The sequence below is a fragment of the Sminthopsis crassicaudata genome, chromosome 2 (genome assembly GCF_048593235.1).
Source record: "Sminthopsis crassicaudata isolate SCR6 chromosome 2, ASM4859323v1, whole genome shotgun sequence".
Classification (NCBI taxonomy): Eukaryota; Metazoa; Chordata; class Mammalia; order Dasyuromorphia; family Dasyuridae; genus Sminthopsis; species Sminthopsis crassicaudata.
The window spans coordinates 663713279-663732140 of record NC_133618.1 but is presented as its reverse complement, the minus strand read 5'-3'; the positions used below and the strand labels follow the sequence as shown (position 1 = coordinate 663732140).

At 63.4% G+C, this 18862-nt stretch overlaps 1 protein-coding gene across 1 annotated transcript in view; it reads right to left on the bottom strand.

The window, feature by feature from the left end:
- CCDC6 (coiled-coil domain containing 6) overlaps positions 1–18862 on the bottom strand; it is a 45575-nt gene that overhangs the window by 16065 nt on the left and 10648 nt on the right. Inside the window, exons 2-5 of the mRNA XM_074297047.1 lie at positions 9494–9643; positions 5441–5569; positions 872–975; positions 88–248 (exon numbers count right to left, since the gene is read on the bottom strand). Coding sequence (XP_074153148.1) covers positions 88–248; positions 872–975; positions 5441–5569; positions 9494–9643 — 544 coding nt within the window. The remainder of the gene's footprint in view (positions 1–87; positions 249–871; positions 976–5440; positions 5570–9493; positions 9644–18862) is intronic.

Sequence of the window (18862 nt, the reverse complement as noted above, 5' to 3'; positions counted from 1 at the left end):
GGGAAGCCCAGGGGCCCTGTGGACTCTAACCCGGGCCCCCAGCCCAGGAGGACGCAGGCGGGCCCGGGGCCCGGAGGAGATGCTTACGCTGTAGCTGGGCGGCCCGCAGCTGCTTCTTCAATCTCTCCACCTCGTTCTTTAAAAACCGGATGTGCCGCATCATGTTTTCCGGGGAGTCGATCTCCATGGAGATGTCCCGGGGCGACGGGGGAGCCGAGACGGGCTGGTCCAGTTTCTCCTGCAAGATTCTGCACGGGAAACCAAAGCCAGGGTGAAGGCACCTTCTCAGACGGCGTGTGCAGGCGCAGGAGCTGGCACAGCGGGCCTAAGTGGCAGCCTGCCCGCAGCGGCAGGGGCAGGTCCCCTCCCCCCAGCGTCCTCCAGGTCCGCTCCCCCAGGCCCAGGGCCTAGCAAGCCAGAGCCCCGCCTTCCTCTCTCAGACCCTGCTCTCCTTCCGCTTTGTCCGAGCCGAGGGACACCACCTGCTTTTTCTAGAGCAGATCTTTGGGGAGGATCGTTTTATTCACTACGTGGAAGATGGTTTTAAGGGGAGGGACCAGAAGTGGAGGATCAATGAGGAGGGGGCGCAAGAGCCCAGGAGAAGGCCACAGGAAGGGAGCACAGAGACCGGGCGAGAGCTTTCCCTTGGCTGGACGCAGGGGCTGAGGGGCAGTAGCTTGTGAGGGAGGAGCTGAAGACGGGAGCCTGGGGACCTGCAAAGATGGCAGCCCTTCCCCGACCAAGCCAAGTGGGGCGAGGAGCCTGAGCTCTCTGGGAAAGGTCCAGGGGCCTCCCAGGCAGGCGCCCCTACAGGGGCCGTGGGATCAAAAGCAGGCCCTGCCCCCTCCCCCGCGCTGTGGCCCACACCCACCGTTTCTCAGCCTCCAGTTTGTCCATCCTCTTCCAGAGACGATTGACCAGCGCCTCCTGCTCTTGCTCCAATGTGTTTTCGAGGTCAATCTTCTCCCGCCGCAGCTGAAGGAAGAGGAAGACAGCGGGAATGAGAGCGCAAGGGCACGGACTCCGGCAGCCCCCAGGAGCTCTGCGCGAGGCCCTCAAACACTGACCCGTCCTAATTATTACCTGCGATAGGAATATTCCCCCTCCCCCCACGCCATTCAACTCTCGGGACAGCGGCTTTCCCCAGCCAGGCCGCGGACGCCGCGTGGGCCTTGTCTGCCAAAAAGGCCAGAACTCGGTGTCCTCTGGACATCAGTCGGGCTCTCCGGGGCAGGGACAGCGGACTGGTCCAGGAGCAGAAAGACCCGGATTCAAGTCCCGCCCCCACAGGACCACGAAAAGGGGATCCCACTTCCTATCTCCCAGCCTGAGGGCCCCTGCTGTGAAGGGCAGACAGCATCAGGAAGACTCGGGGGCAGGGACGGGCGACCCCAGGAGACGGACCCCATCAGTGCCGGCTGGGATGGGCGGGCCATCGACCCCCGGTGACCGAGCCGATCCGCGCCCTTGGAAATGACAGAATCCGACACAAACTAAAAGGCACCAAGAAGCGAGGCTGCTTCTAGCCCGGGGATGAGCCTCACAGGGACGACAACAAAGGGAGCAGACGCCGTTGTCCCCATTGCACAGATGAGAAAATGGGCTAAGCAGGGGCCTGGGCAGCTCCCGAGGGCCAGACTTTCCCAGCTAGGAGCCTAGAAGCCCCGGGGGCTGCCAGGAAGACCTCCATGGGACAAACAGAAGCCTTGAGGGGAAGCCGGCCCAGGTTATCACTTTGTACAATCATACTCTCACACTCAGGGCCCCCTCGCCCTCCCACGCTGGGCCAGGCCTGTCCAGCCCAGAGATGCTGAGGGCCCTAAGGAGCTTTGCTGACAGGGACACGTGTTTGCCAGACTTCCCCAGTGTGCGCTACCCCACCCCTGCTCGTCTTCACAAGGGGTGGGGGAGGAGAGAATCAGGAATTGGGATTTTAAATGAGCCTAAAATTGTTAATACAATTGGGAAATAGCTAACAAAATAAATAAAATCAGAGAAAACGCACACACACACACGTGCGCGCACACACACAGTATTCACTCCCGAGGTCAGGCCCTTCTACAGGATCAACGCCGACTTCGGGGGGCCGGTCTCTATGAACGTGGGGAAAACAATTCCCCGCTAACCTCTGGCTAGAATGAAGCCTCCTGCTTCAGCCGTTTAAAAAGCTCGCTCTGAGAAAGGGCCCGGAGAGTGCTGATGGGGGGTGGCGCAAGAGCCGGATTACAGCGGCGCGGGGGAACACGAGTCCAGCGGGACTCGGAACCGTCGCCGGGCGGTTGGCCAAGCCCCCGGGGGCCTCGGCTGTGACTCCAGGGGCTCCCCTGGGTTGGCAGGGACAGAGCGGGCTCCAAGGGGCCTCAGCTCCGCGTCTCGGACAAATCCCTCCACCTCCAGGTGCTCCAAGAAACGGTCTGGTAAAGCCAGAGTCACCACCAATTCTGAGGGACGCGGCCCCAGCGCCAAGACGGGTCAGACCGGATCCACCTGTGCAGCGACGGAGAGAGCCGGCCACCCCCAGAGGGGACGGTGGGAGCCGAGGGTGGGCCAAGCGGCATCCTCCCCGCTCCGTTCTTTTGTTTTCTTGGCATTGCTTTTCCTTCTCAGTTTTTTCCTTCTTGATGCGATTTTTCTTTTGCAGCAGGATAACTATATAAATACTTGTGCGTATATTGGATCTAACATGGATTTCAACGTGTTTAACATGTGTGGGACTACCTGCCATCTAGGGGAGGGATGGGGGGAGGGATGGGGGGAAGGAGGGGATAATGTGGAACAGAGGTTTTGCAAGGGTCAGTGTTGGAAAGATGACCCATGCATAGGCTTTGTAAATAAAAATCTTTAATACAATATAATATATATTGTATTTATTATGTGTATGTTTATAATATAAAATTATTTTTGCAATTAATAATGCTTATAATATAAAATTGATTAATTAAAAACAAAAAAAGCCTATGGAGTCTGTGCAGAGGAGGTTCCACACTGGGAGTTCCTTAAACTGGGGCCATCACAGACCCGAAAAAACGAGCCACCCTAAATGCACGGGACGACCAAAAGATGCCCAGTGGGGCCTAGGCTGGTGCCCCCAGCAGCCACAATGGCTCAGGGCAAGAAGCGCCGTGGGAGACACCAGCCAAGCGAGCGAGGGCCAAGCAAGGAGCCCGGCCTGGCGCCCTGCACCTCCCGCATCTGTCACTTCGCCTCACAAGCTCGGGCCCCAACCCCCGATGTAAAGCCAGCCGAACGGAAAGAACCTTCCAGGGCCCCCTCGGAGGTCAGGGACCCCCCCCCCCGGCTGCCCCTGCCCAACGCCGTCTCAGGCCATTCTGACATCTCAAGGACCGCTCCTCCCTCAGCCCATTCCAGCCCCAGTGATTGCTGGGGGGCAAAAGCTGGGGCAGGGCCCCCTGCGAGGCGGGGCAGAGGGCGCCATCCCGCCAAGCCCAAGGAAGACCCCCATGGCCCAAAGTGTGCTCTGAGGCAAAAAGGCGGCCTCGGGGGTTTTAGAAAGGAGCTAAGGCACAAGAGTTCCCTTTGCGGGTCCTCAGGGAGCCCCCTCTCTCTGGCCCCAGGGGCCTCCCCGGGTTGAATGTTGTAAATACTGTAAGTCAGGGACCAAGAGAGGCTGCAGGGGCAGGAAGCAGCAGCAACAAAGACAATTGCTCCTTCCTCCCTCTCGCCATCTCCCTCCCTCCCTCCCTCTCTTTCGGTGGTTCCAATTCCATTTTAAAAAATTAAAATGAAATGGGTGAATTACCCTGAACGAGCACTCGCTGGGTGCGCTGCAGAGAAAGGCTCCGCCTCAGCACAGATTGGCCCAGCAGCCCCTGAGCTTGATTCTACTTTGAATCTTCCAGGATCAGGTGTGGGGTTTGGGGGTTTGGGGGGGAGGGGGTATGTTGTCATGTGGTAAATACACTGAGCTTCTGCTTCACTAAAAAAAAACCCAGATCCTTCGGATGCAAATTTAAGCAGCCCTCTCGACAGAAGGGGGAATCCTGGGAAGCTCTTTGCCACCGGGGGACCTGACAACGGTGGCTCCCCCCAACTCCTCCTCCGAGGTGTGTGGAATCCAGCGATTCCGGATGCTGTGCAGGAGCCGGCTGGTCCGATCCGGGGTCGAGCCCATTCCTAATCCGGACCCACAAGTAGCAGCCTCCATTTAGGACCTCCCTGGCCAGAGGAAGCTATCCGGGCCCTGCCTGAGGCAGACTCAATGATAATGCCCCCCAATACGGTCAGAATGGGCTGGTGGGACATGGTGGAGGGGCCTGCCAGGGAGGACGGAGGCAGAACAGGGGGCGACCTGGAAACCGCCCCTCAGGACGTCTCCCCGGGTCACCAGCTGCTCCACCTCTGATCTGGAAAGCTGAAACCTGGTCCCCACCTGTGGCCATGGGAAAAGCCCCTGGGGAGCATCCCGTGCCCACCGGGAGCTTCCAACAGGTGCACATGGGTGCTTTTGTGCCCCAGCTTCTGACTCTGCAAAGCGAGGCGATGGAGCAGAGGGCCGATGACGATGACAGTGTGCACCTGTGGGACACGAAGGCCTCAAAGCTGCCCTGGGGAGGAGGGGCTGTTATTAGCCCCATTTCACTGACGAGGAAACTGAGGCTGAGAAGAGCAGAGTGCAGGAGTCGCACCATGGGTCGGGGAGAACTTGAATCCAGGCCTTTCCAGACCCAGCGCTCTCCTGCCTCTGCACTAGGATGACTTTTCCCACTGGCCTTTAGTACTAAGCGTAACAGCAACTGAAGAGAAGGCTCGCGGGAGCCCGCCACGGCCCCGAGTTTCAGAAATCTGCCCGAGGCGGCGTGGCCAGCTGGGACCCGCGGCCCTTGGTCACGGGGAGCTCCTCGTTCTGAGGCGCCCCTGGGGACAAAGACCTTCCACCCTTCATGAAAACGGCCGGCCTCGCGGCGGCTTCCCGGGCCGGGCTCGGGGCCCCGGCCTCGTGGCGGCTTCCCGGCCTCGTGGCGGCTTCCCGGGCCGGGCTCGGGGCCCCAGCCTCGCGGCGGTTTCCCGGGACGCGCTCGGGGCCCCGGCCTCGCGGCGGTTTCCCGGGCCGGGCTCGGGGCCCCAGCCTCGCGGCGGTTTCCCGGGACGCGCTCGGGGCCCCGGCCTCGCGGCGGTTTCCCGGGACGCGCTCGGGGCCCCGGCCTCGCGGCGGTTTCCCGGGCCGGGCTCGGGGCCCCAGCCTCGCGGCGGTTTCCCGGGACGCGCTCGGGGCCCCGGCCTCGCGGCGGTTTCCCGGGACGCGCTCGGGGCCCCGGCCTCGCGGCGGTTTCCCGGGACGCGCTCGGGGCCCCGGCCTCGCGGCGGCTTCCCGGGATGCGCTCGGGGCCCCGGCCTCGCGGCGGTTTCCCAGGCCGCGCTCGGGGCCCGGGAGGCTCCCTAAGGGAGGAGCAATGGGGCCCGGGCGGCCCGGGAGGCCTACCTGCTCCAGCGTGAGCTGCTTCGAGATGGTGTCGTTCTCCAGCTTCTTGATTTTCTTCATCAGTTTATTGACCTGGAACTCCTGCTCCTGCTCCAGGTGCTGCTCCAGCTCTGCCTTCTCGTGCTGCAGCTGAACAAGGAAAAGCAAAGGGCGGCAGCCGTGAGATACGAGGCAGGGAGCCCGGCCCTGCACACCCCCACCCCACCCCCGTCCCCAGGACTCCCTCGGCCCCCACTCAGCCCCCAGCCCCTCGTTGTGGATCCAGGTCCTAAGGGAGCGCATCACTCAACACAGCCATGCTTAAAGTCCTGGATCACTTGCTGTGGGGGAAGGGGCTCAGGGGGAAGCAGGGAGAAAAATGGGGGACTCGAGGTTTTGCAGGGGGGAGTGCCGAAAATTATCTCTGTGTGTGTTTTGACAATAAAAAGCTTATTTTAAAAAAATTTTTAACCTCAAAACCCTAAACTGTTCTGGGTCATTGACCTATTAAAACCTCTCTGCCAGGGAGGAGGCTGAAGCAGCCTTCGGGAGGCCCGGCCTCGCCCCTCGCTTCTCCTCTGGGCCAGGTCAGCACGGCCCGAAGTGGGAGAAGGCCCAGCATCCCAGCACGTGGGGCTGAACCTCAGGAGGGCTCCTCCACATCCTGCCAGTGGCTCTGTAGGCCGGCCCTAAGGCACGGAACACCCAGACTAGAGCTCACCCAAGTGGAGGGGAGACGAGCAAGGGGGAGGCCATCCAGCAGGGCTGGGGGGAGGGGGGAGAAATTACCCACCATGTTGGGTCTGCGAGATCTTTGCCCAGAGCGCGGGCAGGAGAAAGGCCCAGTCTATTCGCTCCCACGGGTCTCGAGACTGGAACCCAAGAGCCACGGCCCTCTCAGAGGCTCCCGGGGCCTCCTCGCCCGCCACCCGTAAGCGTGTCTTTGAAACGTTCTGATAACTGCGCCTGAATATAATCGGGCCCCTTCACGACCCCCCACGGGGGTTACTGAGGGCCCCGACTCCTCTGCCAGGCCCTGGCAAGCAGCCCTTCTCTCACAAGGCGCTTCCCAAAAATAAAGCGAGTGTCATTTAATGCAAGCTGCGGACCTCCCACATGGGGAAACCACAGGACCCCTGCCTTGAACTCGTCCAGTCACGGAGGCCTTTCCAGCGGCGGCCGGCCCTTCGCCGTCCCCTCGTTTCCACGTGCGGCCCCTTGAAGCTTGGAGTGTCAGCGGCTCAGGCAGCAAGGCCCTGCCTCCCTGGCCACGGGACCCCGATGAGTCTGGCACGGGTCCGAGATTACGAGTCACCAAGGGCCGGGAGCTGCACGGGGGATGGGGGGAGGGGGTACAGTCCAGCCCACGAGGTCCCGGAGAATCCACCCAGGTGTCCCCAGGGCCTGGGTCTTCGAGCAGACGCCTCCCGCGTGGCCAGCCCCCGATCAGGGCCGGGCCCTGGCTGGGTTTTAGACTCACACAGTGAGTTTACACGAGATGCGAACGTCAGAAGGAAGCGTCACCCCCCCCCCAGGTGCTTCCTGACCGGGCGCCCCGAGCCCATTTCAGAGAGGGCAGCGACTAAGCGAGCAGCCGGAGCGCGGCGGATCTGGGCAAGCTCCGGTCTCCCAGCCCTGGAAAGGGCAGCTCCGACTCCGTGACCTCTCCTTCGGGTCTCTCAGAGCCGAGTGCTCCCAGGAGGTCGAAGGCCGTGCAGCCACGTAACAACGCACATCTCCCAACAGCCGTCACCAGCGCGTCCGTGCGCCAGAACCGCCCGCCTCGCGCTCGCTGACCAAATTCTGAGAGTTCAAACTGAAAACCACTCGGGGGCATGAGGGCAGCCGGGGCCCGCTCTGCACGCACAGGAGCACCAGGGGGCGACGCGGCCCCTCGGGACAGAGCCGGTGCCCACAAAAGGCTCGGCGGATGGTGGGAAGGGAGGGACGTGGGCGTAAGTTCTGCCTGGGTGACCTTCAGCCCAGCCTCCTCCCTCAGGCCTGCCCCAAGTCCCCTCCGTAGCCGGCTCCTCTTCCTGGCATCCAAAGCTCTTCCCAGCACGGCAGTGAGCCTCCTCTCCACAGACCGCTGCCCTCTGTGCTGAGCCAATGGGCCCGGGCGGCCTGTCCTCGGGATCTGGGCACACTCCGGGGCCCCTGCGGCCGGCGCCTCTAGGATTCTTCTTCCAAGCTCGGCTTCGGGGCCACTTCCTGAGCCCCCCTCCCCGCACAGCCGCTGGAGCTGCCCTCGAGCCTTCTCCGACTCCCCGAGAGAAGGGAAGCTCAGGGAGGGCAGCAGCTGCTCCATTCCCTTCTTTGTATACAGGACACCTGGCACACCGTGGGTGCCAAATAAATGCATGTTCCCAGCATTCTAGGCAAAAGGGCCTGCAAAGGCTGCGATGAGGGCAGAGGCTTCAGGCAGCAAGAGTCCGAGGCAGGATCTTCTGGGGCCCGGCCTCCCGCCTCCGGCTGGCACTTGACCCCCACCTCAGGCCACTCTGGCTCAGGAGAGCTCCTCGGGGCACCGATTGTCCTTGTACCTCTGCTTCTGTCAGGCACACAGCAGGCACTTAATACATGCTGGCTGACCCTCTGCCTCAGTTTCCCTGATGGGAGAATGGCAGGAAGCATCTTCAACCACATCCCAGGGTCTCTTCTGGTTCTTGAGCGGAGCGGCTCCGAGCAGGGCAACGAGCAGCCCGGGTCACATCGGGAAAGTCGGCCCGGCTGGTGCAGACGGCCGGGGAGAGGTGCCCGGGGAGCCGGCCTGACTGCCCCCCCAACCGTCTGACCCCCCCTCCTGGCCGTGCTCATCAAGCTCCGGCAGCACGCACCCCCGGGGGGCACGGGGACGGGAAGAACGATCTCCCAACTCCTTCCCTCGGAGGGGGGCGACGGCCGGGCAGAGCAGCCCGGAGGCAGAGCCGGCCTCCACTCCTCAGCACAGGAGGGGCAGGAAGGGCCTTCAGGGGGAGCCGTGAGAAGGAGCCCCTTATAAAGGGGCCGCCTGCTGCCCAGGGGGCGCTCCAGCAGTCCTCTGCAGCCGGACTGCAGGGCCTGTTCATGGCCAGAGGGGGGAGCCAGAGAGGAGAGGCCCCATCCAGGAAACTGAGGAAGGGAGAGGAGGCTGCCCACAAAGCAGCCCCAGGGGAGGACCCCAGGGGAGGACCCCAGGTCCTCATCACCAGATCCTCCAGCGCGTGGTCCTCTAGTGCTGGTGCTCCGACACCAGGTCCTCTGTGGCCTGGTCCCCTGGCTGCACTCTTCCCAGAGTTCCTCTGGCTCGGTTGCCCTTGGTCGTCCCCGTGTGCACAATGGGGGGCTCGGCCATGACGCTTTCAGAGGTGCAGCCAGACGTTCCTCGGACATTCTTGAAACCCAGAGGAACTGGGAGGACCAGAGGAGAGAAGTGGCCGGTTCCTGAGCTCCACGGCCAGGAGCAAATCTCAGGCGTCATAGAGACAGAAGCCAGAGCCTCCCCCGAGTCCCCTTGGCTTCCTCTCCGGCGCGTGGCGAGAGCGTGGGGTTCGCCGTCCTCTGCGGGCACGATCCCTTTTGTGGCATTCCCTGTCAGGCTGTGGTTTTCCCCATTAAGGAAAAACTCGGCTTTTCCTCCTCCTTGCCTCCGTTCCTGCTCTGACGGCTTCTCCGGGCGGTCCGCTCCGCTCTGCACCCGCTCCTCTGCCTGCCTCCAGACCTTCTCCATCCCTGCCTTGGGCCGGCCGCCCTGAATCACCAGCCTTCCTTAGGACACGGTACCTTCCACGCGCCGCTGGTTTTCTGCCGCTGCGGAGAGGGCGGCTGGGAACGCGCCATCCGACAGAGAGCCGGCATGGGGGGGGGAGCAGGCTCGCCAAGCCAAGGCACGGGACCCGCCTACTGACCCTTGCACACTTCCATGGCGACACAGAGGCCCCTGAACTACAGCAGGAGCGCCACACGCTCTGGCGGTTTCACCCGAGTCATCTGGACCTTGAGGGAGCCTCCCCCTCCTCCGCTCCTCCCTCTCCCCCTCCTCCCTCTCCCCCTCCTCCCCCCCCCCTTCAGCTGGACTGAGGAAGGCCGCTTTACCTGCATCAGTTTTCTGGAGAGCTCATTGGTGAGGAACTCCTCCTCCTTCTCGTAGTTCACGGCGAGTGTCTCCTTCTCCTTCTGCAAGGCCTGAATCTTCTTGAACAACGTGTTGCTGATGAACTCCTCCTCCTGCTCGGCCCTGGCTTGCTGGAAAACAAAAGGAGACGGAGGGTAAAGGAGCCGGAAACCTGCCAAAGGAAAGGGGGGGGGGGGGGCGTCTCATGGGAATGTCGGTGTCGCTGGCTCCTGCTCACCCCCGGGGGCTGCGAAGGGCCAGCGGTGCCGGGCAAAGGCCCCCCCCCCCACGAGTCGGGAAAACGGCAGGGGCTCCTCGGCAAATCCGGGCCCCCACCTCACCCCGAGTCCCGCGTCTATAACCCAGTTCCTCCTTACTGCCCCATTCACTTCAGTGCAAGGACACGTCCCCCCGGGGAGAAAAGTCCTTCTACCAATCCCCCTTAGCACATTCGCCCTGAAAAATACTCATGGTAAATATAGATTACAGGGGCCACTAGGGGGCGCAGTGGAGAGCCCCAGCCCTGAAGTCAGGAGGGCCCGAGTTCAAATCCTCCCTCAGACACTGAACACTGCCGGCTGTGTGGCCCCGGGCGAGTCACTGAACCCCGGCCTCTGGAATAAGAACAATAATTACATAAATCCAGGCTATGTTACTGTCCCTAAAAGAGAGCCACAGTTTGCGTAGGATTGCCTTCTGAGCTTTATGAAAACATTTCAAACTTCCTAACTAAAAAATAACCAAAACAGACGCGGGCTCCACAGACAGGACAGCGCTGGTGACAGCCCGGGCGCCCCGCCTCCCCGGCAGCCCCACGGCCTGTCACACTGAAGGAAGACCCGAGAAGGAAGAGGCCGGCGGCCCGCCCCAATCACTTATTAGCTTCTTTACGTTAGCAGGACTTTGATTTTCTCACTGTTCATTAGTAGTCCACCCCCCCCAGCCCCGTGCCCCCATCTAATCTGGAAATCAGTCGTCGCTCCAAACATCAGCGTTTCTAGTCAAGTGCAGGGGCTTCGGAAGCGCCTCGCAGCCCGGCCGCAGCCCGACCCTGCAGTGGCGGACGTGCACGCACTAGCCCCGATGAAACGTTCGTACTCCAGCTGCCACGCGCGGTGTTAATGCCAGGCCCGCAGCGGGTGCCCTCAGGAGCCCCGAGGGTCCTCGGGAAAGTGCATCCGGAGCCCCCCCCCCCCCTGGCCTGAGCACTCCCCCTCCGGTTCTCACCTCCAGCACCACTTCCCTTAGTTACTCAGGAACACCACAGCCTCCCCTAGAGAACAGGCCGGTGGGGGAGGGGACACCCTGACTTGTAGACCAGATACAGACTCGGGTCATTCAGAGAACCAGGGGCACCGAGGGTCTCGGGGCCGGCGACTGAAAGGGCCTCAGTCCCGGCTCGGGTTCTCTCCGACCCCGCCTCGGCTCCCCCACCGCTCCTAGGCCTGCCTCTGGGGTCGAGCAGTACAAGTCCACATCCTGCTCCAGGCTGCGGCCTTCAAACAGAGACCCTTCTCTCGTCTCGCTGCTGCTAGCACCAGCATGGCACCAGAACCAGCATGGCACCAGCGCCAGACTTCTCTTCTCCAGCCTGAACCACCTACGTTCCCACAGCACCAAGAGTTCTGCGATCTCCGTCCCCACAAACGTCCCAGCCCCGCGGCGGCCCTCTGCAGGCCGCTCCCCATCCCGAGCCTCCTCCGAGCCTCCTCCCAAACCCTCCTCCCAAACGTCACGGGTCCGAGGCCCCTCCCGAGCCAAGGGCTCCACTTCTCACTTGATGTCCCCTCTGCCCCGGGCCCCGCCGCCCTAAACGCTCTCTAAAGGCAGGAACGTTTTGTTATCTTTTTTATTCCCACGCGCCGACGACTACAGATCTCAGGACATCGGGGATGATCACGGAGGGAGATGAAGTAGGATCAGGAGGAAAACAGATCCGAGCTCAGGTCTCCGAGGACGACCAGGAACAGCCTTCATCCCATCCCAAGGTTCCTAGGCCGAGAGCCCCCGTCTGAAAACTGCCAGCACGGGCCAACCCCCCCGCAAGTGGCTGGCGGCCCTTCGGGGAGCTCTCCCGGGAAGGGCCCGTGCGGACCTCGAGCCTCCGCCCTCCCTGCTGAACGAGCGCCCCTCGCTGCTGGCTCTGCTCCCAGGGCTTGATCAGCAGAACGAGGCCCCCTCCTTCCCAGGCGCTCTTCAAACACAGGGGCGCAAGGGGGTGCTTGATGGCTGCTCAGGGATCCATTCCCCCCCCTCCAGTCCCGTCTCCTCCAGGAGTCAGGGAGTCGCCTCCCCCAGCAGCCGGACAATGACCAGTCACTTCCAGAGCCCGCCTGAGTCGCTGTGAACGAATGGGGCGGCCCAACGTCTTCTCCAGCTTCCAAGTGAGCCTCGGGGTCTCTTCACCGAACAGGACACGAGCATAACCTCGCACTGAGTTCCTGGCCTGGGCTTCCAGTCTGAGATCTGGCTTCTCTGGACCTTCCTCTCTCCATTCCCCCCAAACCGTCCAAGAGCACGGCCTGGGCTGGGGCAGAATGAAGGCCACGCAAAGGGGCTCTACAGCCAAAGAAGCCCGAGTGCAAAGGCCTCACACAGCAGCCACCGGTGGGTCTCCCTGCCTCCAGTCCTTCCGGAAGCCAGCCCTGCCCTGCGGTCTCCCCCTCCAGGGGGGCTCCCTCCAGGACCCCAGACTGAATCCTCCACGTGCTTAGCCTGGCCTTTGCAATCCGGCATTGCCAGCCCCCCCCACCCCCTCACGGTCCTCCTCTGTGCATCCTCCCGCCGCCTCTCGGAGGCCCCTTTTCTCTGAGAAGCCATCCCCGGGCCTCCGGAGGGCCAAGGCCTTCCCTCCGATGATCACCCATTGGTTCCCGCCCAGTCTGTGTGCCCACTCTGGGAAATGGGAAGCTCCCGGAGGGGAGGACTTTTGGAGCCTCCCCGGACACGCCCAGCAGGAAGCCCGGGGCTCCTTAACTGGCCGACTGACCAGTCGGGTCCTGTCCCTTCCCTTGGGAGCCTCGGGGTTTTGGGAAGTAAAACGGGGATAAAGCACCATTTAGCTGCCCACATGGTCAGGGGGATCACACGAGCGCACGCTCCCGGCACGGCCCGCACTGGCCGATCAGCTGGGTTTCTCCCCGGCCACGAGCCGAGGCTACGGTTTCACTGACCCAGAAACAACTGAGCGAAGGGAGTCTCTGTGGCCTCGCAGGCCGGCCTCCGCCCGAGCCCCACTGAGGGTTCTGGGTCAGGAGGGAGGGAAGCTCCCTTCCCTGACCCAGCTGGGCCGGCAGGCCGCAGGACTGGCCCAGAGGCTCCAGAAGCCTTGAAGCGGCCTTCCTAACTCGGGCCCGGTGCTTCCGGCAGCCGGCCACGCTCCCTCTCAGAGCCCCTCTGTCTTCAATGCGCTCCCGGGGCTCCGGCTCTTCCCCACAGAAGGGTCTGGTGGCCGCCCGGGCCGGCCCCTCGCCGTGACTCTCCCCCTCAGCCGGGCTCCCCAGAGACTCTCTCCTGAGGAACAGGGCGAGGCTTTGTCTCTGTCCTCTGTCTGCCATCCAGCCCTCCGGCTACGACCCTGGGCCGCCTCCAGGGGAGCGAGCGGCTGGACAGCCATCGACGAGGGCGGTTTTTCGATAACACGATAATCAGTAGTAGTTCTCCCAACAGGGAGCGGGGAGCCAGCGGACGAGCAAATTCCAGCTCTCTCAATCACAGATTTAAATCTGGACCTCGGAGGCCAGGGTTCAACCCCCCCCCCCAACTTACAGGTGTGGAAACTGAGCAAGATCACTTAACAACGGAGAGGGCAGCGGCCGCCGGAGCCTCTGGGAGAAAGGCCGGGCGGAGAGGAGGTCCGGGCGGGCGAGGCCGGGGACGGGAGCCATGGCCGCCATCCTCATTCGGGGCGGAGCTGAGGCTGCAGTGACTGGCAGGTGGGGCTGCGCTGGGGGGACAGGCCGCCCCCCCTTTCTCTAGGGAGCTCAGGTCAGGAAGAAGACACCAAGTTTTCTCAGCAGCAAGGCTCGGTAACGTGGGCCGCCTCCCTAATGACCAATATCCCTCCAAGCCCCTGGCTGGCTCTCTCTGCTCACCCCCCATTTTACAAAGCGGGGAACTGAGGCCCAGGGAGCCGAGTGGCCTTGGCCAAGGTCCCACCAGCCGCCAAAGGTGTCGGGAAGCCGAGGCTCCGGTCCCAGCGGGTAGCTGCCCCTTACGAGCTCTCCCGAACAAAGCCACTGGGAGCTCAGGGCCGGGGCAGCGGGGCCTCGGTGGCGATCCCTACGTCTTTCCAAACTGCCGCCTGGCTGCCCCTGTGCCAGCTGGGAGTCTGGGGGTGCCCAGGAGTTCTGCAGACGGGGTCCTCCCTCCCCAGGTGCGACAGTGTCGCAAGAGGCAGAGGAGGGAGGCCGGGGGCCGCCTGCTGAGTGACCGCACCGTCCCAGTGACGGCGCGCCACCTTTTGCTCAGAGGGGCTGGGGCCGGCTGTCAGTCACGCTGCTCCCAGCCTCGGCCGCAGGGCACGATACAGGCCGGGCCCACGGCTTAGTCCGATTAGGCCCCCGCATGCCGCCCCGACGGCCACACGGGGAGGGGCCGGAGGCTGCTCCCCGAGAACGTAGCTCCCCGAGGACGGGGCTGGGAGGGCCCAGCTTAGCCAGGCTTGGCCGCCTGCTGAAGAAGTCCTGGACGGATCCGAGGAACAAACGAGAGCAAGAATCCGCAGGACCCGGAGACCTGCCCGTGAGCAGGGGCCGCCGTCCGGAGGACTTCCTTTTATCCACGCTCGCTCTTCCGGACCTGCATCCCTCTCCCCAAGCTCCCAGTAGCACCTCCTGGGTCCCAGCCCAAAGAGCACGAGGGCAAACGCCAGACCGCCTCCTGCCTCCATTTTCCCATGCTGGACGTGACACGGACAGCGAGCCCCTGAAACAAGTTCACGCCAGTGGGACTGGCCCCCGAACGGGTCAGGAGGATCGTCACTGCTAGCTGAAATTCCCTATTTCCCCCCCAGTCTCTACTTGGCAGCTCTCGGGCCTCCTGCTCGGAGCGGAGGCAGGTGGGCACAGCAGCGCCCCCCGAATCACTCCTGCTTTTCTGAGGGGCTCCTACGGATTGTGTCTGACCCCAAACACTCCAAAGTGGGGGGGCCTTCACCCATTTTGTACCACGGGTCACTTAAGCGTTTGTACAGAATGTTCTCGATGTGTACCAAATAAAACTGCATTTTAAAGGAAAGCAATTATATTAAAATAGAATTGCCAAAAAATGAAGTTAAGGGATCCTGGTTAAGCACCTCTCCTTTTAAAGTTTTTGCCGCTGGCCCCCCCCCGCTTTAAACATGCCCCCATGCCCCATGGGGTTCAGGGGTGGGCGCCAGCCTTGGTCCAGGAGCAAAGCCTCCCCACGAGCCAGGGGCTCCCCACGAACCTGCCCCAGTCCCTCCGGCTCGCTCTTCGGAGAACCAGAGTGCGCCTCCATGGGGGTCCGACTGTGCAACCCCGGGCACTGAGGAGCCAGCACCACTCCCAAGGAGGCCTCCTGGGCCAAACCACCCGGCCACACAGAGCCAGCACAAGGGGGAGGGAGAAGGGGCTCTACCCCCCCCCCCAGAGGTCCGTGACTTGCCCGGGCGCCCCTCCCACCCTGCTCCATCCTCCCCAGCCCACACCCCTCCCACACCTGAAAGAAGCCCCATGGAAGGATGGGGCCCCACTCCAGGAATGGGGAGCCCCGGAGTGTGCAAAGGGGGGTGAGCTCAAAGCCTTGTCGAGTGACTCCGGCCAGCCTGGAGAGGCTTCAAGTGTCCCAAAAGGGCAGCCGTGATCTGCAGGTCTCGACGCCCCAGCCTGCTGGCCCTCCGCTCCGGGCCCGGCCTCGCCTGGAGCCTCGAGCAGCTCCACCGGGGGATTCCCAGGACAGAAGCAGCCCCTCCCCAGTCTCACAGACCCCGAAGCACGACTCGCACCTTCGCAACGCGGGGGTCCCGGGACATCGTCCTGGGCCTGCAAAATGCATTCCTTAAGTGAACCTCCACACGCCCGCCAACTTCCCGTCTGGATTAGCCCGGAAGCCCTAATGGGGTTCTTAGTGGTAACCCCAAGCCCTCGTTTCATCCAGAAGGAAACAGAGGCCCAGAGTGAGCAGCCAGTCAGCGAGAGAGTGCACGTGGCCCCATGGCCCAGGAGCCTGCGTGAGCCGAGGCAACGGGACAGCGAAGTGGGGGGAGGAGAACACGGGAGGGGGGGGAGAACATGGGGGGGAAGAACCTTGGGGGGGGGAGAACACGGGAGGGGGGGGAAGAACATGGGGGGGAAGAACCTTGGGGGGGGGAGAACATGGGAGGGGGGAGAACATGGGGGGGGAGAACACAGGAGGGGGGAGAACATGGGGGGGGGAAGAACCTTGGGGGGGAGAACACGGGAGGGGGGAGAACATGGGGGGGGGAAGAACCTTGGGGGGGAGAACACGGGAGGGGGGAGAACATGGGGGGGAGAACACGGGAGGGGGGAGAACATGGGGGGGAAGAACCTTGGGGGGGGAGAACACGGGGGGGAAGAACACGGGAGGGGGGAGAACATGGGGGGGAGAACACAGGAGGGGGGAGAACATGGGGGGGAAGAACCTTGGGGGGGAGAACACGGGAGGGGGGAGAACATGGGGGGGAGAACACGGGAGGGGGGAGAACATGGGGGGAAGAACCTTGGGGGGGGAGAACACGGGGGGGAAGAACACGGGAGGGGGGAGAACATGGGGGGGAGAACACAGGAGGGGGGAGAACATGGGGGGAAGAACCTTGGGGGGGAGAACACGGGAGGGGGGAGAACATGGGGGGGAGAACACGGGAGGGGGGAGAACATGGGGGGAGAACACGGGAGGGGGGGAGAACATGGGGGGGAGAACACGGGAGGGGGGAGAACATGGGGGGGGGGACACTAAATCTGTGAAAAACAAAAGGCAAGCCAGGGAAAGGCTGGGGACCAGGGATGCCAGCAGGGCTGCGAGATTACAAGGGGAGGCCGGAGAGGAGGCCGGAAGGCCGCTGGTCCTTCTGCTGCCCAGCGGCCCTAGGGGCAGACTGGGGCTGGAATAAACAGCAAGAGGTCCAGAGAGAGCCAAACTGCCCTGATCTGGGGGAACCCGGGGCCACCCAGAGCACGTTTTGCATATGAGGACGCTCAGGCCCTGAGATAACTAAGGGCAGGCTGAGGAACTACCCGAACCGGATCATTTCAGGAAGAAGGAACCGTGAATTTTAACCCAGACTACGTCCTCGTCTCCGAGGAAGCTGCGAGGGCGGCGGAGGGACGGCGAGGGGCAGCAAACAGCCAACGAAGCGACGGTGGGCGAGGGCAGGCTCGGTGGCCCGGCCAACGAGGAGGCCTCCGGGAGCACGCTCCCAGCTCCCCGGGGAACCGTCCACTGCTGGGACCACTCCCCCAAGAGCGCCAGGCCCCGTGCCCGCGCTGGAAACAGCCGACTCCTGCCCCCAAGGAGCTCCCTCTGAACAGCGGACCCCTCCCCAGAGTGGTGGCCCGCTGCCTGAGAAGCCAGGGACTCCTTAGAACTAATTGCTCTGGCTCCCGCTTGCTTGTTTACACGCTCTATTCCTGCAGGGGACCCCCCGCCATGTAAGGTCCCTGGGGAGCGGGGGCTCCTCAGGCGTGTCCCTTCTGCTCATGTGCTGCCCCTCGCAGCCTGTGGGATGCAGAAGCTCCAGGGTAAACAGGACCTTCATTCTGGCCCATCCTCAGCAAAAGCAAGCGGCCCACGGCCTGCACTCCTCGGAGGGAGAGGACCCGGCCAGAGGGAGGCTGCCTGGGGAGGCTGGAGGGAGGCTGTGTGTTAACCAGAAAGTTCCTCCCCCAGGCCGGCCTTTTAGACATGGGAACGCCAACGAGCCGACATCCTCCCCAAATCCAAGACGTGCCTTCTGGCAAACGGTGGAGTCAAAACTCACCTTCCGAGGGGCCCTCAGAGCCCAGCACTTCGAACTGAGCACATGGACGCTTTTAAAGACCACAAGTCACCATTGGTCAATCACCTCGGCCAGCCAGAAGGCGGCTCCCCAAGTGAACGCCCGCCCGTGAGCCGGGGCTCCAAGGCCCTCCGAGAGCGCGCTTACACACAGCACGGGCCGGCGCCGACTCCGTCACCCCGAGGAGAGCAAGGACGCGGATGAAGGAGCCCCTGCACACTGGTGGGCGGATGCCCGGGCCCCTGCCCGTGAGAAGTTTCCATTCCCACCACCCCGGCCTCCATCGAGAACTCCTCTGCAAGGCGGCTTCAGCCCACTCGCGCCCAGCCCGCCCCGGGGCAGGGACGACATGAGGCCTCCACAACTGCGTGGGCCGGCCAGAGCCTCCCTAAGGCTGGGGCACCCACCCCACAGGGCCCCGGAGAGGCCTGCGCCCAGGAAGGACTTCCAAGATGAACGCTGCCCTACCCGACCGCCTCAGCTCCCCCGGTCCCCGTCGGGCAGTTTCCACAGCGTTCCCGCCTAGGGTGGAAGCTGCGCGGGGGCCGGCGGCTGACTGACGGGACCCTGAGCAAACCCTGCCCGAGCCTGGGAGCTGCCCCGAGAGGACACTGAAAGCTCCAGGAGAAAACGCCCCCACGAGGTGAGCAGGAACTGGCGCTCCTCCTCTCACTCCTCGTGAAGACCACGGCGGGGAGGGACCCTTCTCTGCGCCTCAGGACAAGGCCGTGCCCTCTCCCCGCTGCGCTCTGATGGCCGCCTCACTCTGCCTGGGAAAGCACGAGCAGCGTCCCTCTGCCTCGGACAGGGCCAGGGAGGAAGGTCCCGTCGTGAATCCCCCCGTGGGCAGCCTCGCTTCCTGAAGGACGGTGTGGGTCTCCCACCCCCCCACTGCAGTGACTGAAGGAGGCGGGGGGGGGGAGGGAACGCTGGACCCCTCCCCAGTCTTCACTGGAGAAGTGACGGGCAGAAGGCCCTCCGAGTAGGGAAGGTTTCCCAGGTCACCGATGGGTCAGTCGAGGCTCGGGGCCGGGCCAGCGGGGGCCAGAGCTGTTACCTCAGAGACTGGAAATGCTCTTTGTGAATGTTTGCTAAGTGAGTAAAGGAGCCGCAGCTGCTCGGCTTTCTGGGACTCCTAAGGAAAAAAATTCCCAATCTGGACAAATCGGACTCTCTCGGCAAGGGCCGCCCTGCCCGGGGTCACGGGGCTCGCGGGAGGCCAACAGTCAGGGGGCTTCTAAAGCCCCCCACAGCCCAGGTCTTGTGCCTCACTGCGGCCCCACCACCAGAACGAGGCCTTGCCAAGGGAAGATTCCACCGGGCCCAACTGGACCAGGTCCCGGAAGCTGCCGGTGCTGGCAGGCCCAGCCAG